General features: G+C 45.8%; 1 protein-coding gene across 1 annotated transcript in view; it reads right to left on the reverse strand.

Moving 5' to 3' along the window:
- LOC147117487 (progranulin-like) overlaps nt 1-24,548 on the reverse strand; it is a 98,971-nt gene that overhangs the window by 56,095 nt on the left and 18,328 nt on the right. Inside the window, exons 2-3 of the mRNA XM_085988505.1 lie at nt 19,994-20,143; nt 1,312-1,566 (exon numbers count right to left, since the gene is read on the reverse strand). Of these exons, the coding sequence (XP_085844631.1) occupies nt 1,312-1,566; nt 19,994-20,143 (405 nt within the window). The remainder of the gene's footprint in view (nt 1-1,311; nt 1,567-19,993; nt 20,144-24,548) is intronic.

A 24,548-nucleotide genomic window follows, 5' to 3' on the forward strand; every position in this document is an offset into this window, starting at 1 on the left:
AGTAGTGAATTAGCATAATAGTTACAAGATTCCCAGTTGCCAATTTAGGTTGTTCTTAATCTCACGTTCCAAAAAGGAGTGCTTATTTTGATTGTCAGCTCTGAACAGTAACTCTTGACTATTCAGATGTTGCCTTTCCACTGGATACATGTACAAAGCTCTCTTCAATTACAAACATTCTGCTTCTTTGCTTCGTAATCTCATCTAAGATATGGAACCTTTCAAGAGCCCTCAACAGGATTCATTACAGCTCTCACTGGTGGGAGTTTCACCCAGGCCTATATGGGTGCTCAGGATGGAATTTCTGAAGTAACCCAGGAACCCTCCTAGGCCTATCCCCTTCATCAGAAAATAGTTCTCTGTGATATATTGAAATGTGGGAGGGAATTCAGGCAGAACTGGATTCTGCCCATTTTGTGGCCCCTGATCTGGAGATCCACTGGAATTCTTCTTTTGCCCCAATGGGAGTTTCGGGGCCCCAGTGTTTAATCCAGGTACATTAAAGCTCCTGCTTGATTTCAATATTATATATCAGTCCAAAAATGGAGAATGTCATTCCATTGATTGAGCTTCCCACACAAATTCTACCTGTGGAAATTTCCTGGACATTGTTGTAAGCTGCAACTCTGCCAGACCAGGCAGAAATTAAAATACTGAAGCAACGTTGCTGGGGTGTGTATTAAGCTATGGGAAACCTCCAACATGATCTTTGGCAATCTCTAAAATTTCTCTCATGTCCTTTCTAATTTCTCAGCAAGGAATTTGCTTGAAATCTTAACTAGCCTCCATCTACATCCTATGGTTACCTACAGAGAATGATATTGAACTTTTTATAAATACATGAGTGTAGGAATCAACGGATTCCTTTCTAAATCACTGAGGTTGAGGCAGTTCAGTAAATTAACCGAATTTAATTAAACTGGTGAACAAAACAAAAACATGCAGGAGCAACAGCAAACAGGTCTGCACAGTAACTAGTTCCACGAGGTCTGAACTCAGAACCTCCCACCTCTGACGTCATGACGTCATCACGTTTCCCGCCACTCGGGGCACCACATGACCAACGTGATGACGTCATCGCGTTGTTTCAGGGTTTTTACAGAAAGCTTGTTTACACTCAGCAAACAGACATAGGTGCTGTAACATTGCTTTAAAGACAGTTATTCATTTGTACAGGAGTTCATTGGTGGTTTTACCACATGAGTGTGATAACAAGATAGTTCCCCTGTACTGTGGAGCTATTATTCTTCATATAATAATTGGAATTTTAAATGCATTCTTTATGTCTCAGTGGTATAGATTGTAACTTACCCCAGGATGTGGGCAGCAGCTCCAACCTCCACTGTTTAATCTACAGCACGTATACCCATCTGGACAATGATATACATTATCACACTGAATTATTGAGCTGTCACTGCTGACACTGTTGCTCAGACCTTCTGTCTCCATTGTAAGTGTCTTGCTTTCCAGTGGAATTCTGAGATATTCCAGTGCCGCGGATGATGGAGAGAGATCACTTGTGTAGCCTTTAGGACAGCAGCGTGTTCCACCATAACAACAGGCAGTCTAAATATAAATCCAGGGAAATACTATTATTAAAACGTTGTAAAGTCAATTCAGGCCGCTGGCTATACATCAGAGCCAGGAGCTAGAGCTTAAGAATGTGATCCATGCCTAGAAATTACCCTGTGTGATATTGCCACACAAGCACTATTGTACTGGAGATGTTAGTTGCCTTATTTTGAACTGGCTGATCCCTCTGTTAAAACAGCAGACAAGTAATTTTCTCACTCAGGCATTAAGTGTTGCTAGTGTAGTATTGCACTGCCGAATTGCCCCTCTGACACCACTGCAACCCAACTCAGTTTCCTGGGTCAGGGGGCATTTCACGTGCACGATGGGCCCCCAACAGAGCACTTGCCAGCAAGAGGGAGCCTCCCAGTGCAACAGAGGAAAAGTCCAGCATTGGTGCAGCAAGAGTGCGACTGCAGAACTCAAAGAGGCAGCAAGTGTGCAATATCAGCCCAAAGCCCACTATCCTCTTTTTGAGCTGGAAGAAGTGATATGCCACATATTTCCATAAAAAAAGTTTATTTTCAAAATCAGATTGAGTGAAACATCATCTGAAATGTGAAGGCAAGTAAAACTGATGCATCAAAGTGGAGCATTCCAGAATGGTAAATTTGCATCAGTCAGAACAAAATTAAGTATCTAATTCAAAGCTTCATCTTTTAATAGCTGCTGCCCCTGAAGGCATAACAGTTTGCATTATCTGGCACCTTTCTATAAATGAAACAAAGATATCTAACAGGAACAAAATCTGATACTTGAATAGGCAGGCAAGGTGGACTGATGGTCTTCTCCTGACTGAAACTTCTGAAGTAGCCCAGGAACTCTCCCAGGCCTGTCCCCTTCATCACAAAAGATTTCTCTGTGAAATATTGAAATATGGGAGGGAATTCAGGCAGAACTGGATTCTGCCCATTTTGTGGCCCCTGATCTGGAGATCCACTGGAATTCTTCTTTTGCCCCAATGGGAGTTTCGGGGCCCTAGTGTTTAATCCAGGTATATTAAAGCTCCTGTTTGATTTCAATATTATATATCAGCCCAAGAAAGAAGGATGTAGTACCATTGATCGAGCTTCCCACACAAATTCTACCTGTGAAAATTTCCTGGACAGTGTTGTAAGCTGCAACTCTGCCAGACCAGGCAGAAATTAAAATACTGAAGCAGTGTTGTTGGGTGTGTATTAAGCTATGGGAAACCGCCAACATGATCTTTGGCAATCTCTAGAAAATTTCTCTCATGTCCTTTCTAGTCTCTCAGCAAGGAATTTGCGTGAAATCTTAACTCGCCTCCATCTACATCCCATGGTTACCTACAGAGAATGATATTGAACTTGTTTTAATGTTAGAAATTTATGAGTGTGATAACAAGATAGTTCTCCTGTACTGTGGTGGTTTTATACAACATATAATAATTGAAAATTAAAATGCTTTTAAAATATATCTCAGTGGTACAGTTTGGCAGGTGTTTTGCTTTCCATTAAGGTGCTGAAATCATTCTGTGTGCAGGGGAAAGCAGAAATGTCAGAGGTGAAGCCAATTGAACAGCAAATGTGAAACACAAGACGCTAACTGAATGTGAAAACGCAATAAAATAACACATTGCTTTGGCATATGTCAACTTAGGGATTGAATTGCACAATGAGTGCTACTTGGGCCAAATATATAAATGTTGCTGTTCTGTGATTAAATATTGCATTATATTATTGATATTGCTTGAAGGTTGGGGACTATTCACAATTGCCAATATCGTCAGAAAGTGTAGAATTAAAAAGGGAAAAACCTGAAAAATCTGGAAATGTGCTGTTAAAACAGAAAATGCTGTTTGTTTTTATTGTTTTACATATTGAGGAGTGTAGAATAATATTTATTAAATTGTTGATCCATTTACTTTATGTAAATAAAACAACTTATTGGTTCAAAGCCTGTGTCTTGAATTGGGAAGAGTGTTTATCCAGTCTGTTGTACTGAGAAATGGAAGAATTCACACAATAGCTCAAGGTGCATTTCAGTAGCTGGTCCATGGGGCAAGGGTACTATGTTACAATCCTTTGGTCATGCTATTGGTTACTCAGATATTGGGCAGAAGTAGTAGGAGACATTAGGACCATTTATGCGACGGACTAATGACAATGAATCCAAAAAAAAATCAATCATTAAAATTCCAAAGCATGAAAGGTTGTGAGTAGCAAATTCCTATCACTAACAGGCAGAATTTAGCAACTGATCAGTTTAATAGCCTTGGGAATGGATTATTCACAAGGAAGATGAAAGTACTGGATGATGTATAGAGAGCATCTCAGTCAAACTGTGAAAACTTGTTAGAAATACAAAAGCTAATTTTAAAAAGTTGGAAAAAAGTAAACAAAATAAAACATGAATCAGAGAAACAGGAAAATTAGTGAGCCCAATGTAAAAAACAAGCTTTAGAAAGTCTTTTATCTTTCTACATCTTTTCACAGCCTGACTAAGATAAGCCTTGTACAAAATTCTGCACGCTTCACTTCTTTCCAACAAAAGAATCATTCAAGGGCAATTACACCCATTGGCTGCCTCTTTTGACCAGTGTTTAGCATAATAGACCTGCTTTGTATGGTAAGATAGTGTTCATTGTATTAATATTTGAATATATTGTAAAGCCTCTCCTGAATTTAAAAACAGAAAATTAATGATAAGAATACAATAGTGACTTTCTATAGATTTCCATTTTGGCGGAATGTCTTGCTTTAAAAAACACACCTTATACAGCTTCCAGTAAGGTAAGACTATTCTTCTCTGCAGGATGTAGAAATTAACTTGTTAATAAGGTAAATCTAACAGGAAGTGATACTGATCCTATACAGGTTCTTCTCTACATGGAGTACTGTGTGCAGTTCTGGTCATCATATTACAGGAAGGATATCATGGCATTGGAATAAGTGGATCAAGAGCCTTCCTGTCTGATACATCAGACATCTGAGCTACCAGGACAGACTACCATTGCTACATTTGTTTATGCAAGAGAAGATTAAGAGTGGATCTTATTGTGGTATTCAATATCCTTAAGATAATTGATAAGTGAAACACTTAGAAACTGTTTACCATGGTCCCAAGAATGACAACAATGGGGAACTGGATGAAACTCAGAAGGTAAATAGATAGATCAGTTATAATAATTTCACACAGAAGAGGATGAATGTTTGGAATGGACTTTCCATGGAGGCAATCTGTGCTAATAATGGTCTAGAAATTCGGTTGTTAGCGCCGGCGATTAGCGCCTAATGAGTCCGAAATGTGGGGCGTTACCCAATGTTCGGGCGGGCGCAATGAAGATAGCGACACCTCCCATATTGACTATATATTTAACGCCTGCGCTAACTGTTAGCACGCACCCGCGTGCGCAGGCAGATCATGACGTCATTTCAGTGTGCAACGCCTTTTAGGCGCCCCTGACCGGATATTCGGTGGCGCCCGGAACCTTTCCGCCTAGCGCTATTAGTGACAGTTCGCTGGAACGTTACCAGGCCCTTCTTGGAGTCGGGGGGCGCTATTTAAAGGGGACAGCTCTAGTATAAAAGCTGCAGCCACTTGGCCTGTTCATTGTGATCGTTGCTGGAGAGAGTTGGTGAGCTACTGTTGAGCAGATTTTTTTGGATTTAGCCTTAGAATACTTGGGATCTTCAGACCTGTCCGGAGCAGTTGGAGCGCTACACCTAACAGCATTTTGCCCGACTGGCATCGGAATGGGAGCTGCTTTGGAGGGCCACGTCCTCATGGCCGGACACTTTGAAGGGGCACAGAGATGGCGGGAGAGAGGGCCGGGATTGGCCAGAAGGAGGAGGGGCAATGGAGGTCGGCCAATCCGAGGGTATGCTGCGAGGGTATTCAGGCAGCAGGTGTCATACCTTGTCATGTCGGAGGAGCAGTGTGTTCGAAGGCTCCGATTTGGTAAGGAGGTTGTAACTGAGCTGTGCCACCTGCTTGCTGAGGATCTGCAGCCGCGACTACGGTGCAGGACCTCTCTGTCGGTGGCCATCAAAGTGACTGTTGCCCTCAATTTCAATGCAAGCGGATCCTTTCAGTCAGCCTCTGGGGACATTGCGAATATCTCTCAGTTTGCAGTGCATTGTTGCATCCAGCAAGTGACAGCTGTATTGATTTGTATGTGGGTTCAATGACGAAACATTCATGAAAGAGATGCCTTTTAATCTAAAGTCTGTTCAACTCTTTTTAACAGCATTACAGGAGACACCATGCTAGTGATCCATCTAAAAGCGAAACTGAAACTAAACTGCTTGTCTCTGTCACCTGCCCTCTGCTGGTCAGGCACAAGCAATCAATCAGGCAAATATGCTGGTAAGGCATAAATAATCAAACAGGCAAATACCATCACTATTTGCTGATATCATTACATCTCCCTTTCTTAAAACAAAAGTATTTTACTTTTAACTAACAACATGTTTTCTTTGTATTAATCTGCATTTTAACTGTGGTAACACTTAATGAACTTACATGATCATTATCATGATCAAGGTTTTTTAACCTTGCTTTGTGTGTTCACATGAAATATGTAAATACACTAGAACTTGAAGAAAGAATAAGATAACATTACTTCCTTCTATAACAATAGTCCTTAAATTTGCTCAATGAGTCTCTCAGGAGGCTTCACGTGTCTTGAGGATTTTCTGATTGATTGTCCTTGAATCTGAGTTGTTGCCTCAGATGATGATTTCTCAGCTGTGTGATCAGGTTGTTCAACAGCATCAGTCTTTTGACCTGCTGTGTGATCAGGTTGTTCAACAGTATCAGTCTTTTGACCTGCTGTGGCTGGTCCCATGAGAAGATCTCGACGATTTCTTCTCAGAACAGCACCCTCATCTGTCTGAATGGTGTATGATCTTGGATGAACTTCACTCAGGACAGTTCCCTTCTGAGTCCATGTGTTTGTTTTGTCTTTGAACCTTACTTGGTCACCAGTGTGGAGTTCAGGTAGGTTTTGTGTTCCTCTGTCATAGTAATACTTTTGCTTTTCTTTCTGTTGCTCTTTGAACTTCCTCACTTTCTCCCCCTCTTTTGTTTTCAGGAGGTTCTCCGGGATGGGTAGGTTTGACCTTAGCCGACGTCCCATAAGGAGTTGGGCTGGTGATATACCACACTCGAGCGGCGTTGTGCGGTATACAAGCATGCTCTGGTAGAAGTCAGTTCCACTGTCTTTTGCCTTGTACATCAGTCTTTTCACTGTCTGGACCAATTTTTCCACTAGTCCATTGGACTGTGGAAAGTGAGGACTTGACGTTGTGTGGACAAAGTCCCACTCTTTGGCAAAGTGTCGGAAACTTGCATTGTAAAACTGGGGTCCGTTGTCTGTGAAGACCTCGCTTGCCACGCCATGTCTGGAGAATATGGCTTTCATACATCTTATCACAGCATCTGCAGTGGTGGTGTACAGTCTACAAACCTCTGGATACAGGGAGTAATAGTCTGTGACTACAAGATAGTCTTTCCCTTGACATACGAATAGGTCAGCGCCTACCTTCTGGTAAGGTCTGTCTGGTGCTGGGTGTGGCTTTAGTGGTTCTACCGGATTGCTTGCTCGATATTTCAGGCATATTGTGCAGTTTGACACCTCATTTGTCACATCTTGGTTGATTCGTGGCCAGTACATCACCTCACGTGCTCTTTTCTTACACTTTTCGATTCCCAGATGTCCTCCATGGATCCTTTTTAGCATCTCTTTTCTCAGACTCTTTGGGATAACTATTTTACTTCCTTTGTAGATGATGTCTTCGACCACTGATAGTTCCGCCCTGCAGTTCCAGTACTCTGCCATGTCAGGTCAGCAGTCTTGCTTCATGTTGGGCCATCCATCCAAGATGCTTTTCCTCAGTCGTCTCATTGTTTCATCTTTGTTTGTCTCAGTCTTTATGAGCTCCATTTTTGCATCTGCTATGGGCAGTGCACTTGTGATCATGTCCACGTAGGCGTTCACTTTTTCATCCATTTTGGTGTTTGCGGGCTCACTTGGGTCTACAGCTCTGGACAACGTGTCTGCTGTATACATCAGCTTACCCGGTGTGTACGCAACATTCAGTGTATAGCGTTGCAGCCTAATCATCATTCTTTGTATTCTAAGCGGACAGCTATTTAGTGGCTTTTGGAACAATGCAATCAAGGGCTTATGGTCAGTCTCTACACTGATTGCTTGTCCTGCCACAAACTGGTGAAATCTTTCACAGGCGTATGTGATGCTGAGCAGCTCCTTTTCTATTTGAGCATATCGCGTCTCCGCATCTGTCATTGAGCGCGATACATATGCAATAGGTTGCCAGTAGTCATATTTTTGCAGAAGAACGGCACCGAGCCCACTCTGTGATGCATCTGATGATATCTTGATGGGTCTCGCTGGGTCATAAAACCTCAGAACTGGTTCCTCTGTGAGCAGTTTCTTTAGATCGCTCCATGACTTCTCATGCTCATGATTCCATTCCCATTCTATGTTCTTTTCAGTTAGTCTTCTCAGTGGCGCCATCTTTTCTGAGAGGTTGGATATGAATTAACCCATGTAGTTGATCATTCCATTAAACCTCTGCACGTCCTTTTTGCATTGTGGCTTTGGCATATTCTCAATGGCGGACACCTTTCTGGGATCTGGTCTGATGCCCTCACTGCTAAGGATATCTCCCACGAATGTCAGTTCTGTCACCCCGAGCTGGCATTTCTCTATTCAGCTTCAGGTTTGTTTTCCTTGTTGCTTCCAGCACTTTTTCAGTCTCTCGTCATGCTCAGTTCTCGTGGTTCCCCATACTATGATGTCATCCATTGATGTATCAACTCCCTCCAGGTGCTCATAGATCAGATGGATAGTTTTGTGATACACTTCAGGAGCTGAGGCAATGCCAAATAGTAACCTTAGGAATCTGTATCTGCCAAATGGACTGTTGAACATGCACAGTCTTGAACTTGCCTCGTCCAATTTCATCTGCCAAAATCCTGATGATGCATCTAACTTGCTGAAATACTTTGCATTTGCAAACTGTGACATGATTTCCTCACGTGTAGGAAGCTTGAAGTGCTCTCTCTTTATTGCTCTGTTTAGATCTCTTGGATCCAGGCAAATTCTGAGCTTTCCATTCTTTTTGTCCACAACGACGAGGGAACTCACCCACTCAGTTGGCTCATCTATCTTCTGAATCACGTTCAGGCTTTCCATCCTGTCCAACTCTGCCTTCAGTTGCTTTTGAAGAGCAAACGGAACTTTTCTGCATGGATGTATGACCGTTGGCATACTTTTATCTACTCTGATCGTGTGTTCTCCTGGAATGCAGCCTAGACCCTTAAATAGGTCGTTGTACTCTTTCATGAGTTCATCATAGACTGTCTCTCCTTCACTTTCCACAACGAGGACTTTCTTTACCAGGTTCAGTCTCTCACAGGCTTTTAAACCTAGTATGGCTTGCACATCCTTTGGCACCACGATTAATGCTAGCGTGTGCTCTCTGTCCTTGTGTGTCACTTTGACAATGCATCTTCCTTTCACTGGTATATCAGTACCTGAGTAGCCTGTCACTTTCACTTTGATTCCATGTATCTTTGGTCTGGGTCTAATTTTCTTAAAATCAGTCTCTGATATCACATTAACTTGTGCTCCAGTATCCAATTTAAATGGAATGTGTATGTCATTCACTTTTAGTGTCAACATCCAGTCTCTTTTTTCTTCTTTGTTTTCAGACACAACATCTACATTGAACTCCTCTATCTCGCTTTCATCTACTGTATGGACCTTGCTTTGTTGCGCTTGGTTCTTACAGCAACGGGCATAATGGTTGTTTTTGTTGCAACTATTGCATGTTTTACCATATGCTGGACACTTTCTTGGTGGATGCTGTGTACCGCATCGACTACATGACTTTCGATTGTCCCTTTCATTTTCGTTCACTGGCCACGCCTCTTTTTTCACATTGGCGCTCTTTTTGTTAAACGGTTTGTATCCGTTCTTTCTCACTGCATCCACGTTGCAGCTATTATCACTGAACAGCTCCTTTGCCTGCGACTTCACAGTCTCTGTAGCCCTACACAGTGCTATGGCTTTTCCCAGGTCTAGATCTTGCTCTCTTAGCAGTCGTTCCCTTAGACTATTATCTGGAATACCACACACCAGTCTGTCTTTTATCAGCGAGCCTGTCAGTCCCCCAAATTCACACGATTTGCTTCTGTTTCTCAGTTCAGTCACATACTGATCAATAGTCTCTCCCGTTTTCTGTACACATGTGAAAAATCTGTGCCTCTCAAACGTCACGTTACGTTTAGGTATGCAGTAGGCCTCAAACTGTTCCATTATTTTATCTAGCTTCATTTTGTCTCCATCAGCAGCGAATGTGAAGTTATTATACACCTCCAGCGCTTCATCACCCACGACATGTAAGAACACTGACGATTTCTGTTTATCACTTTTCTCGTCAGCTCCGATTGCCGCTAAATACAACTCTAAACGTTGTTTGAATCTCCTCCAATTTTCAGCCACATTACCTGTCAACTGAAGCTTCGCCGGTGGGTGTAAACCTTCCATTTTTTCACTTCGTTAGCTATTCTCCAATGGTAACTAACGATGTTCTCTTTTGGCTTGCTGATATGTGGAGAGCTGATTTAACTTCAGACTTTTCCTCTTCATCTCTTTCAATCACTTCTGACACCATGTATCGATTTGTATGTGGGTTCAATGACGAAACATTCATGAAAGAGATGCCTTTTAATCTAAAGTCTGTTCAACTCTTTTTAACAGCATTACAGGAGACACCATGCTAGTGATCCATCTAAAAGCGAAACTGAAACTAAACTGCTTGTCTCTGTCACCTGCCCTCTGCTGGTCAGGCACAAGCAATCAATCAGGCAAATATGCTGGTAAGGCATAAATAATCAAACAGGCAAATACCATCACTATTTGCTGATATCATTACAACAGCTGCCCTTTATAGAAGAAGGCGTCAATTCATCACCTTCCCTCTGACCCTGGAGAAGCAGGCGGAGCGCGCGCAGGGCTTCGCTGCTATTGCGGACTTCCCCATGGTGCAGGGGGTGATTGATTGCACACACATGGCTTTGCGGGCGCCATTACTCAATCCTGAGGACTTCCGCAACCGCAAGGGGTTCCACTCCCTCAATGTGCAGCTGGTCTGTGACCACCGCCAAATGATCATGGCAGTCAACGCCCAATTCCCAGGGAGCAGCCACGATGCGTTCATCCTGCGGCAGACCTCAGTTTGTGACCTTTTTGAGGGGCCGGCTCACCCATGAGGCTCGCTTCTTGGGGACAAGGGCTATCCTCTCTGCCCATGGCTCATGACACCACTCCGTTTGGCCGCCACCCCAGCAGAAGAGCTGTACAACAGCAGCCATCAGGCGACCAGGAACATTGTGGAGCACACTATTGGTGTGCTCAAACAGCGTTTCCGCTGTCTAGACCATTCGGGGGGAGCCCTGCAGTACTTGCCCAAGCAAGTGGGTCACATCGTCGTCGTCTGCTGCATGGTCCACAACTTGGCCATTCGACGCACCCAGCCAATGCCAGCTGTCCCTCAAGGTCCAGCAGAGCAGGCGGACGAGGAGGAGGAGGAGGACGAGCAGGCGGACGAGAAGGAGGAGGAGGAGCATGCGGACGAGGAGGAGGAGGAGGAGGAAGATGGGAGGGCTCCTGAAAGTGGAAGGGCCATCCGTCAGAGGCTCATCAGGACTCGGTTCGAGGCCCCTCTGACGGAATGATGGGTGTCATTCGTCCTGCGCACTTCGGATCTTTCAAAGCCTTTGAAGGCCAGCATGACTGTAAATAGTAACGTGTACCATTGCAAATTAAAACTTTTCTTTATTGTCAAAAAAGTCCTTCCTTCCAGCATAACAACATCATGTCAACAGAAACCATAACTAACAAAATACCAGTTAACTCTTCGGCAAAGCCGCAAAACTAAACAAACCATTTCCAACAATCACAACAGGTGAGGGAGTCCTTGAATTTGGCCAAAGAAATGTCTCAGCACCTCCCTCTACTGCTGGCCCCTTGATGGAGAAGGACTTCTCTTTCGTGGTCGGCCCCTTCCCTCCCTGCTGCTCCTACGTAATTGAACCCCAGTGGCGGGGTCAAGGCTGGGGGACGCCTGCTGACTGTGTGGAAGCGCAGAAGCCCCTGAGAGACGGCCTGGATGACCTCTGGTCTTGGAGGGTGCAGAGGCTGGCTGCTTGATCTGGCCATGGCTGGAAGCAGTGTGCCCTGCAGGTGGTGGCAGCTGCACTGCAGACATACCAGCGGTGGCATGAGCAATGGTCACCTGCTGAGAGAGGACACCTGCACCATGGTTGGACGACACACTGGCTCTCTGAGGGGACCGGTTCGGCTCATCCGCCACAATCAACTGCTCCACTGATTCCTGGCCTCGTATGGTACTGGAAGGGCCCGGGGTGATCCTAGCTGATGCAGATAGGGTGGCTGCAGTGAGAGTTCGCGTTGCCTCAATCTGGGTGTGGACGAGGCCAGCAAGTGACTGCGTGGCAGCAGTGAGGACCTGTGTGGCAGGTGCCAGTGCTTCGGAGAAGCCCTGGACAGTTCTTTCCATTGCTTCGGACAAGGCCGGAGCAGTCCGTTCCACTGCCTCGGACAAGCCCTGGACAGACCTTTCCAGGGATTGTCCGAAGCTCTGAACAGTCCTTTCCATAGCAGCCTCGAAGCCCTGGACAGTCCTCTCCATTGCTGCCCTGAAGCCCTGGACAGTCCTCTCCATTGCTGCTCCAAAGCCCAGCACACTCTTTGCCAGTGTTTCTATCGACTGAGGCATCCTCCCCACTGCAGCCATCAGCTCAGTGTGCCTGAGCCGGGCCTGGGTGCTCATTTCAGCCAGGCTACGCACCTCCTCTGCACTCTGTGCAGCAGTCATCGCTCCCTGCCTTGCCCTCCGGGGAGCCGGTGGCCGAACTTGCCTACCCCCCTCGCGTTGCTGCAGGCCACTTGTTCCGGCAACTGGCTCATCATCAGAGCCACCCCCCTCCCCTCCAGGGAACTACTATCCCCAGTCTGCAGATGTGTAGGCTCCCCTGAGGCTGGAACGGATGCTCCGGCTTCCTCCTGATCCTCGCCTCCGGAGGCACTGGCACTGGCAGCTTCAGGGCGCAGATCCCGAGCTGGTGATGCAGCATCTGAAAGCAGGGAGGTCGAAGAGTGGCTTTAGCAAAAGGACAGGTTGGCGGCAAGGCATGCCAGATTGCGGCAAGGCTCTGACATGGCTGCACACTGAGAAAGCATGCTGGCGGGGGGGCCAAGTGGAAGGAGACAGCTGAAAAAGGTGAGAGCCTTACCCTCATTGTCGACAATGGGGTCGGCAGCTGCAGTGGTAACAGGACCACTCAGACGTCCTCCAAGAATCTGGTGCACTCTCTCCTCGAGATCCGTGAGAGTGACCACTTGTGGAGGTCCTCCACCGGCTCGAAGCTGGTCCTTGCGAATCGTCGCCAGCTTGGACTGCAGGGGAAAGAAGGGGAAGTTCTGATACATGATGCCCTGAGTGATCATCTCATGCCCCCCATGGTGCAAGAGCCCTTACATGATGCCTTGAGTGATCATCTCATGCCCCCCATGTTGCAAGAGCCCTTACATGATGCCTTGAGTGATCATCTCATGCCCCCCATGGTGCAAGAGCCCTTACATGATGCCCTGAGTGATCATCTCATGCCCCCCATGGTGCAAGAGCCCTTACATGATGCCCTGAGTGATCATCTCATGCCTCCCATGGTGCAAGAGCCCTTACATGATGCCTTGAGTCAAATGTGCATGTCTGTGCCCAGAAAGGGCCATGGGTGCTTGCTGACAGATGGCCATTGGGGCATCATGGCTACAGGGTGTGCGAAGTCAGGTGCAGATGGAGGGAATCAGAAGTTTGCATAAACAACACTCACCCTAATGACCCGAGTGAGGTCGTTGAAGTACTTCCTGGACTGAACAGGGCTCCTGGTCGCCATGCTGCTGGAGTTGACCCTCTGACAAACATCCCTCCAAGCTCGGCGGTACTCCTTTTGATTCGGCCTCCTGCCATTGTCAGGATAGAGAACATCTCGACGGCGCTCCACTGCGGACACCAACTGCTCCAGAGCCTCAGTGGTGAAGCGCTCTGCTCTCTGTCTCACCTTCTCCATCTTGACCAAGTTTTTTGCGCCAGAGAAGGGCGAGCGCCGATTCTGAGGCCTACAGGGCGATGAGTGTGGAAGCTGAGGCTGACTGACCCACCCCTTTAAGAGCCGGCCGGCGCCTGGAAGTCTCGTGGTTATCGGTAATTGAGATCACCTGCGCTGCGCCCGTCCGCACCGATATTGGGTAGCGCTGGAAGTTTTGTGCCTTAGGAGGCCCGTGCAACATCTGAATTCGCGCCTCAATCCCCTTTGGGGGCGATGCAACCCAATATTGCGCCAGGCGGCGATAAGTTTCGTCTGGCTATAAACTTTGCACAGCGCCATTTCTAATGCCTCAAGCGGGGCTATACCCAATTTCTAGGCCAATGTCAGTAATTCTATGAAGGAATTGGAAAGGCACTTGTCATGAAATTCAGTTGAGGGATGTCAGCAGTGAACTGTGTATCCTGTGGGGCTGGCCAGATGGACCATAATGTGTTTTCTGATAATACATGTTCTGGTTATGTTTCTACGTTCTTATATTCCTAATAATTCAAGGTTGAAGCAGTCACAAGGTGGCTACCATTATCTTTACTGAAGGAATATTGCCTAATCATGTAACAATGAAGAAGAAGGTGTGACAAAAATGAAGCAGTTAGATGTAGCATAGTATTGTTTTTTAAAATTCTCTCACAGTACACAAAGGATTAAAAACCTGCTTCACTCACAGAAAAAGCGTGCCCTTGTTTATTTGGAATTTGTTCAAATACACGTTTGATTGGCAGCGCTTTTTGAATCTAAAAGTCAGTTATTTAAATTTGATTGGTTTTGGTTATTTTCTGGAAAGTATTTCTTAGCCTGACTTAGCCAATGGTGTGTGGGGGCGGGGCGGGGGATGAATGGCGGTTCCTCTGCGGAGCACCCCCATTGACACAGAACAGCATAGCTTTTGACTCCCCATCAGCAATGCCCTGGGAGCCTGCTAGTATTTTTAAAATCTTGCATATAGTGTGCACTTACTGTCAATATTGAGCTTGCTTCCTGTGTCATGATTTTTGAGTTACACTTTTTTATGGCGACAGTTATGGGGTGACATTCTGTGGGGGGCTTTTCCCGCTCATCCACAGCAACTTCGGTGGAACAGCCACAGAAACCCTGGAAAAATTACTTTTACGCCATTCTTCCGGGGTTTCCACGACTCTTCCACTGAAGTTATGGTGGATGAAGGAGAGAACCCCCATGGATAATCACCCGCTATAATGGCAAATTCTTACGTCAAATTTTATCATGGAAAAATTCTGTTTGCCTGTTGCTGTAATTGCAGGCTTTCACCACTGGGTAATGACATTACATCTTATGTTTCTTTCGTCCAACTCCTTTCTGCTGGCTATAGAAGTTTCTGGCCCCACTCGTCATTTTTTCGTTCCCATCATGCCTGGAATTCCCCTGCCTCCCTTCCTGGCTCTGCCTCTAGTCCCTCCACTCTGGGCCACTTTATGGCTGCTCCTGCTGCTTTTAGGCTCTCTTCCACCTTCTTCCTCGCTTCCTGGCCCTACTCCTATTTCTCTTGTGCTCCGCATCCCCTTCTGGCCCACCGTTTCTTCCACTTCTTGGCTGCTGTTTCTTCTCACCTGCTCTTGGGGACTTCAGGCCTGCTAATTTCTGCTGCACTCTTTTTTCAAGCCCCACTTCAGCTTCCTCTCCACTCCCCTGCCCCATTCCCATTGCTCCTGTTTTGCTCTTCCTTCCTTCAAGGTTTGTCCCAAGGCAGGTAAGGCAACAGCAGGAAAAAAATGGAAAGCTATGAACTGAAAAATGGAGGAAATAGTGGGACAGCACCCTGTTTAGATGTATTTTAACAATTCATATGTGTAACTATGCAAATTGATCAGTGAGCCTTACAGGTGGAATTTTCTGCATACTCACATGGTAATTTACTACTGACAGTAGATTGAATCATAAAAATTAACTTCTTAAAACCTGGAAAAAGACTCTTTAAGGGCTAGATTTTCGGGGAGCCGTCAGGCAGGGTTTCAGGTGTGTGGGGGGGGGGGGAATCCTGACTTTGGGGGTCCCGACACCATCCCACCCAAAACCCTGCCCCACGTAAGTTTCAGGGGCGGCGGGTACCTGCCCCGCACTGGGACCCGCCGAAACCAGGCGGGAAGGGATTAGTGCCAATTAACTGCCTATTAACAGGTAGTTAACAGGCAGTTTTTAGCCTAATCCCCATTTTGAGGGGTTTTGTGTGGGTTTCCTGATGGCTCCAAACCACGCCAGGTTAGAACAGCGGGCCGTCGGGTTGAAGGACTTGGAGGGGTCGCGATGTCGGTGCTCAGGTGGGTGATGGGTGCATGAGTGTAAAGGTAAGTGTGTTTGGTGTGTCTAAAGTGTGTAAAGATCTTTTACTTACCTTTACTTACCTTAACAGCCTTTCTTCCTGTAGCCATCGGGAGCGCAGCACTCAGCCGGAACTGAAAGCTGAACGGCTGCAATCTGTCAAAAGTGACAGCCTTCAGCTTTTAGTGCTGCTGAGATTTCTAAATGAGTCTGTGCAGAAGGACTCATCTTAGAAATCAGACGGTCAGTGTTTCACAGCTTCAAACAGCTGTGAGACACTGATATTTCATCTGTCAGAACTCTTGGCAGATGAAATTGCAGTCTGTGATGTCACCTGTTGCCGGGTGGCCCTTAATTGGCCTGCTGAGCCCACTGGGTGGGCTCAACAAGGTCAATCAAGGGAAAATCGCACGGATTGGCCGGACGTCGAAGTAGGCGGGTCAAAAACCCGAAAGGGGAAGTCCCGCTTTCTTCCCGACAGGTTCGACAAAATCAACCCCTTTATTTCTACTAATGAAGGTGGCTTATTGTACTACTTCCCTTTCTACCTCACCACCTTTGCCAGTTAAAAATATAACAGCTTCATGTGGATTCCATCTAAGAGACTGGGTAAAGCCTGTGAGTAAAAACTGGGCTGTGTAAACACATTGGCCAGGAATTTCCTTGGTGCTGCTCCCACTCCGCAGCTGTAACTTCACCGGAAGTTCGGCAGAAACCCTGGTTGTGCCTGCAGAAGGGGTTTCCACTACACTCCCGATGAAGCTTATGATGGCAGAGCAGGAGCAGCTCCAAAGGAATTACTGACCATTGAGCTGCCATGTCTTGGGCCAGAGTGTGTCCGTGCAGCCATGTTTCTGCAAGTGTTCAATTCAGTGTTTAAATATTGAACTATCTGGTCATTCAGAGCTTTTGTAAGTGTAATATTTATTTCTCCTGTCTCACTCTCTTCAAACTGGACTCTGTGAATTCCATGAGCTACAGTGACTTGGGTCACCGGGGGCTAGGTTGTCCTTTATGCGGCAGAGTAGCGATGGGCAAAACCTCTGCATGACTCACCGACGCCCCCCCCACTCCGCACCAACCGGGGACCAGGAATAATTTCCCACTAAAGGTGGACTCCTGGTGGAAAGTCTGTCACTAAGAGTGAGCCCAACATCGGCCCCAAGGAAAATGCCAGCAGTGTCGCAGCAGGACTGCCACAGGAATGGTGTTGAAGACTGAAGGAGCTGTGGCCTTGGCATTGGGGGCCAGATTGGGGGCAAATGAGGGCACTACAAGGCCCGCTCTCTCCATAGGAGGACCCCAGGGCTGTTAACACCGCTTCTTGGGGTCTACAGCACCTACCCCATGGCAGCCCTGGGAAGCAACAGTAACACAGGCAGACAGGAGGGAAATCCACTGTGGACCCATGCCACAACCTTTGCCAACAGTTGCATGAAGTGAGCAGGGAAGGACCGGCCAGCAGCTGTCTCTCAGTGGGTTGGAGGGAGTCAATTACAGGGCTAGCAGTGAGGCAGTGATAGGCCTCTGTCCAAAGTTTCTATCTGCTGCGGGCGGGATTGTGAAGGAGAGACTAGCCCAGTGTATTAAAAATATACAGATACACATATGTGGTGCCACCGCACTCCCTCTCTATCTGTTCTCCTCAGACCTGTACTATATTGTTTGATCAAGTTGCCTCAAAATCCCCAATTCTGCTCTTGGTGCCTGCTCAGGATAACCTCCCTCATTTGATTGAGTATCAATGTCTTCCTACAGGAAATGCTCAAGCTGCTTCATACTGAGAAAATGCGAGGACAAATTCCACCAAAAATGTGGACTGTAGGAAGATGAGAAGAACAGACAGGTTGTAAAAGCAGCTCTGCTTGGGGCTGTATATTGTGCTGAGTGTGTGCCCTGAGATCTGGAGAGATGGACCACCATAAAATTCCTAGTATTTTTCCCACTTCAGTTTTCTCCTTTGCTCCCCTGAAGATGCTGCCTCCTTTGGTGTACATTTCCCTAGATACGGGACACTCTCTGAAGCTTCACCAAGTGGCCATTATTCATGCTGTAACTGGGGCAGTGAACATCAGCAGGCTATTTGACTGTGGCAGGGGAAGGAGCTGAACCTGATGTGACCTCACCTGGTATCCACATGCAGGCATTTTCTGGCAATGGTCCCTAGACAGAGATAAGGGGCTGGATTTTCATGGGGATGGCAGGTTGGGGGCCGGGGAGCTCCGATGCGGGTGGGAAACCCGGGAGAACGGGTCTTTAATGGCAGGGCCTGATTTGCATCGGAATCCTCAGTTTCTCACCCGCAGCCAGCCAAGTGGAGAGGCTGTCTGGCTGTGGGCAGGTAGGCCTAAGGCTCTAGGCCGCACAGAGGAGGGAGGGAGGGATCGGGCGGGGGCCAGTGCCGGCCTGCAGAGGATTGGGGGTGGGGGGAGGAAGATGTGGGCCGGCCACTGGAGGATCGTGACCAGCCTCAAGCTCATCAGTGGGGGGCGGGGGGCAGTCTGGGAAGGCGATCAGAGGCCTCGTGGGGAGGTCTCCGATCGTGGAGGGTGGGTTAGAGAGGGACCCTGGATCCAGGAGGTAAGTGTAAAGGCACCACCTGGATGCAGCAGTCCCCACCTTGCTGTAACTGCCGGGTTTTACGAGGTGTGCAAGACCTGCCCAGCTACAGTTAAAACAAAATGTAGGTTAAAGAAGAGGCTTTCAGCCTCATTGTAATATTTAAATTGATGTCCTGCCCACCGTCGCGCCCCCCCCACCACCCCCCCGCTCATCCCCATCACCCCACCTCCGTTAAAACTGGAAGTGGACTGGTTGGAAGTGGGTTCAGATCGGGATTCGAATTTTAACAATTCAACTACCCCCACGCTCCAAACCCACCCGTTTTTTTAGGTTAAAATTCCCCCTAAGGAGTCAGAACTCTGAATGATTTTCCTTTCCTAAACCCAAGGACACTGAGGCCAATTATAGTATTCCAACAGTGATTAGCTAACTCAACAGACACTGAATCTGAATCAAGAACCTTCCTGATCTGTGTAAGCTCAGTATTATACTAGGTATCATTTATCTGCCTCTTTCTATGTATATCTGTCAATCTATATAAAAATCCTGAAAGTGTCTTTTGCACTTAAAAAAAAGGAGCAAAAAGGCAATGTGGGCAATTTTGCACGTAAAACCGGCCTTGTGAGTCAGGGGCCTGTCATAGAAACCATCTGATTTTCCTTTCCATTAATTTCCAGTACGAGTTCCCAGCGCAGTCTGCTCTATATTAGGCAGACCAAAGGCAGAATAGGTGACCACTTTGTCGAACACTTCTGTGTTCAAGTGTGACTCAAGGCATCATTTAACTGCCTCTCCCATTCCCAGTCTGAGCTCTTTGCCTTGGCCTCTTAAAACGGTTCCAACAAAGCTCGATGTAAGCTTCAGGAGCAGTATCTTATCTTTCTCCTAGGCAGTCTGCAGCTCTCTGGTTTGAACATTGTCTTCAGTAATTTCAGGCTTTACCCACTTCTCATGTCTTTGTTAAAGAATTGTTTCCCTGCTTGATGGGGGAAGTTTTTGACGTTGAGAAAAAGACTCTTGAGAAACTGATTGTTAGTAGCTTCTGTTTACCACATATTACAAAAGCAGTCAGTCAGGAACCAAACGAAAGTGAATACCACAAACTTGAGACTGACTGGTCACATGGTTCAATCAAAGGTGATTGGAACTGAGATAATTAGAACTTTGCACATCAACATTTCACTATGCTCCACAAATTTGATTTGTGGAGTGTTATTAGCAACTGTCAGATTTTGAGAAGTCACATTCCTGACATTACTCATTGATTCTTTGTGACATTGATGAGGTGCTATTGGTGTGATGCTTGGTAAAGTCACACACATGATCTGTGTAAGCAGGAGTGAGCCATGGCCAGCTCATGCGTGATTAAAATACCCTTTTCTATTTAATATTTGTTCCATACCTTTTCCACAGGGCAACAGGCATAATTACCAGCTTGAAGTTTACAGCATGTTGATTGATCTGGGCAAGGGTTTCCATCTGGACACATCACTGCAGCATCACTGCAGCACATCAAGTTTGCCAGCAGCAGAATTGGTATCAGCGGCCACATCTGAACAAAATAAAGACCATAAGGTAGTGAGGCATCTTCAATGAATGCGTCTTATTGTTCGTGGAATTTGGATATTTCCATCACAAAGCAAATATGAATTAATCATAAAACTGGCACATTTCAGATTATGTTGGGATGTAGCTCATTTTAGCAATGTTCCCTAGAGAACAGCTTCAAGTAAGAAAGGTGTAGAGATGCCGGTGTTGGACTGGGGTGGACAAATGTAAGAAGTCCACTTCACCTGACGAAGGAGCAGCGCTCTGAAAGCTTGTGATTTCAAATAAAACTGTTGGACTATAACCTGGTGTTGTGTGACTTCTTACATCAAGTAAGAAAGAAAGACTTGATTTTATATAATGCCTTATCATGCCACTCTACCTTAAAGAACTTCAAACAATTAATTACTTTTTGGAGTGCAGTTACTGCTTTGTCAACACACACAGCCTAAATGAGCCTGTCTCTCTTTCAGAGGTCAACCCACCTACCTCTTCTATTTCTTAAGCCTTTCTCTCTCTAGAAATGTATTTCATTGTCTTTTCAACGCATTTACAAGGCTCAAAAGTCACAGTTAATGGACTGAAAATCTCAGAGAGCATACACCCAAATTCCCAATATTCTCCGAGTGGCAATGCTCAGCACCAGGTGCTCAGCTTCATATCATTACCTGTAATGCCTGCTTCAATGGCCTCCTTTGGTAACTCATTCCACAATTCTATTATTCTTTGGAAGAAAAAGTCTTGCCTGACTTCCCTTCTTACTTCTAATTTCCCAATTTTACTATGTATTCTTCTAGTATTTGAAACCTTCACCATAATGAATATTTTACCCTGATCAGTTCTGTCCATTTGCTTCCCTAATCCAGAAAACTTCAATTAAACCACTCTGAAGTCTCAACACCCCGATATGATTATTTCAGCGCTATTGAGTAGTTAACTCAATAAGGTTTTTGGTTAAGGTTTTTAACAGTTATTAAGCACACTGTTTAGCCCACTATTTCACTATTTCCTTTAGATGTGCTAAAAGGAACACTTTTAACTACCGCCGCCAGCAAGGCATCCTATGAAGTAACAGAATCAGTAATACTGATTATCGGATGTGAACTGCAAGAATGAACCATTTAAACAGCTGAAATAGTTCAGGGAATCCAGGACAGCTGTTTACTGATCAACCTTCCTCTCAAAGGAATGTTTCAGACAGAGAAAGGCAAGATTCACTGACCAGGTGCTGGAAGCCCTGCTAGAAGGAGTGAGGGAGCAGAGGGAATACGTTTATGGGACTGATGACCAATCCCGCTAGGAGTAGCTGGTGCAGCAGGCATAAGAGAAGGTAGCAGAAAGGATCAAGAAAGGATCCATATTGGAACAAAAAGCTATCAGACCTGTAGAAATCAGCAGATTTTAACACACCACAGAGAATGTAAAAAGCAAGGTTCAAAAGGAAGTACAGGGTGTGTCACAGTGCATGGGTGAGGAGGAGCCAAGAACTTGCTGAATAGAAATCCAGTGTGGTTCCTGCTTCTGTATCAGTGCCGAAATCCCACAGAGCTTTCTTACAAATGCAGATTGCTGTCTCAACACTAAAGTCTTTTGACCATGCAAGAACTGGGGAGTGCAGAGCTGTCTGCCTTGGAGCATGTGGTCACTCCTGTGACAACTGCAGTGAAGGCTTCGGTATTGTATGTCATACGCATAGTGCGAGCATCTCTCTTGAATGCTCACACTGCTGTTCTAAAGGCCTTGGGATCAATATGCTGGGAGATTAGATACAGATAACCTTAACACAGGGAGTCACAGACTTCATAGCTGCTCAAAGTTCTGCTCTCAAACAGATCAGTGGATGTGTTAAGGAACTGCCCAAAAGCAGTGCCGTACCTGGAGTAGTGACAGGTCAGGCAGCTAGCTCTCAAGCTGGAACCACATCCAAGCCATCAAACATCCCTGCACAAGTGCTAGTAAATAACCCAGGAAGTAGCAGAACCAGGCAGCCACTGCAGTACCAGGTATGCTGACTCAGATGCAAGGCGCTTGCAATGCACACCACAAGGAGGTCTTGGCCACCAGAATCCCAGCAGGCTTACAGTGAAGTCTATTAGGCAGTCAACTATTTTAACTCACACACAATGCAGTGCATCATCAGTTAATTTTTTTTTCCTCTCTGGTTTCATCACTGCATCAACTATTACCATAAAGCTGCTTCCTTTATTGATATTTGGCAACAGCACTCTAATGGTTGAGAGCCTTAATATTACTCATGGGTATGTCACTGGGCATAGCATTCTTTTGGCTAGTTCTGGAGAAGGAAGAGAGGGGGTCAGGAGTAGTTTGTAGGGCAGGTGTGTTTACGTCTTAGGTGCTTAAGGCATAGCTACCCTTACCCTGCCTGTCATGTAGATTAGCTAAGGTGATCTCCCTCAACATGTTTGAGGAGATCAGCATGCAGAGATTATGGGATTACATTTCCACAATGTTTCTCACGATCGCCCACTGAAGTTATGGCAGATGATTGGGTGAACCCCTGCAGAAATTCAACCCCAATAATTCACAAAGGAAGCTGTGTCATCTCCTGGAACCAAGCCATCAAGTCATTTTGAGGATACTGACAGTGGCTGTTAAGATGACTGCTGCCTTGAATTTCTTTTTAAACCATTAGTTCTTTTGAAACAACAGCAGGAGATATCAGTCCAATCTCACAGCCAGCAACTCACAGCTACATTGGGCAGGTAACATATGCATTGTTTGCCTAGGACTGGGGTATCATCAATTTTCCACGGTTAAATTTTCAAGTATACCAGCCAGCAAAATTAAAGAGATGTGCATTTTTATTATCTGGCAGATTTCCACAAAGTGCAAGTGATAGTATGTATGTCGAGCCCCTATGCCTGACACCATCCCCATCATGAATAGAAGGTGTTTGAAGAGAAAAAGATTGGTGAAGTCAAGCGTAGGTCCCTTGCAGTCAGAATCAGGGGAATTTATAATGGGAAACAAAGAAATGGCAGACCAACTAAATTCATACTTTGGTTCTGTCTTCACAAAGGAGGACACAAATAACCTCCCAGAGATGCCGGGGAACATAAGGTCTGATGAAAGGGTGGAACTGAAAGAAATCAGTATTTGTAGGGAAATGGTGTTAGGAAAATTGATGGGACTGAAGGCCGGAAAATCCCCAGGGCCTGATAATCTACATCCCAGGGTACTTAAGGAAGTGGCCCTAGAAATAGTAGATGCATTGCTGGTCATCTTCCAGAACTCGATAGACTCTGGAACGGTACCCATGGATTGGAGGGTAGCTAATGTTACCCCACTATTCAAAAAAGGTGGTAGAGAAAAAGCGAGGAATTATAGACCGGTAAGCCTGACATCGGTAGTGGGGAAAATGCTAGAGTCTATTATAAAAGATGTAATAGCAGAGCACTTGGAAAGCAGTGACAGGATTGGACAAAGTCAACATGGATTTACAAAAGGTAAATCATGCTTGACTAATCTACTGGAATTTTTTGAGGATGTAACTGGTAAAATAGATAAGGGAGAAACAGTGGATGTGGTGTATTTGGACTTTCAGAAGGCTTTCGATAAGGTCCCACATAAGAGATTAGCGTGCAAAATTAAGGCACATGGGATTGGGGGCAAGGTATTGACTTGGATAGAGAACTGGTTGGCGGACAGAAAGCAAAGAGTTGGAATAAACAGGTCATTTTCCGAGTGGCAGGCAGTGACTAGTGGGGTACCGCAAGGATCGGTCCTAGGACCCCACTGCTCACAATATATATTAATGATCTGGACGAGGGAATTGGATGTAATATCTCCAAATTTGCAGACGACACAAAGCTGGGTGTGAGGGTAAGCTGTGAGGAGGATGTCGTGAAACTCCAGTATGATCTGGACAGGTTGGGTGATTGGGCAGAAACATGGCAAATGCACTATAATGTGGATAAATGTGAGGTTATCCACTTTGGTGGCAAAAACAGGAAGGCAGACTATTATTTGAACGGCAATAGATTGGGAGAAGGGGAAGTGCAAAGAATTGGGTGTTCTTGTGCACCAGTCGCTGAAGGTAAGCATGCAGGTGCAGCAGGCGGTTAAGAAGGCAAATGGTATGTTGGCCTTCGTAGCAAGAGGGTTCGAGTACAGGAACAAGGATGTCTTGCTACAGTTGTACAGGGCCTTGGTGAGACCGCACCTTGAGTATTGTGTGCAGTTTTGGTCGCCTTACCTGAGGAAGGACGTTCTTGCCATGGAAGGAGTGCAACGAAGATTCACCAGGCTGATACCTGGGATGGCAGGAATGACGTATGAGGAGAGATTGTGTCGATTGGGCTTATACTCACTGGAGTTTAGAAGATTGAGAGGGGATCTCATCGAAACCTATAAAATTCTGTCAGGCCTGGACAGACTAGATGCAGGAA

The sequence above is a fragment of the Somniosus microcephalus genome, chromosome 5, assembly GCF_052327205.1.
Source record: "Somniosus microcephalus isolate GS21.2 chromosome 5, FLI_Smic_1.0, whole genome shotgun sequence".
Classification (NCBI taxonomy): domain Eukaryota; kingdom Metazoa; phylum Chordata; class Chondrichthyes; order Squaliformes; family Somniosidae; genus Somniosus; species Somniosus microcephalus.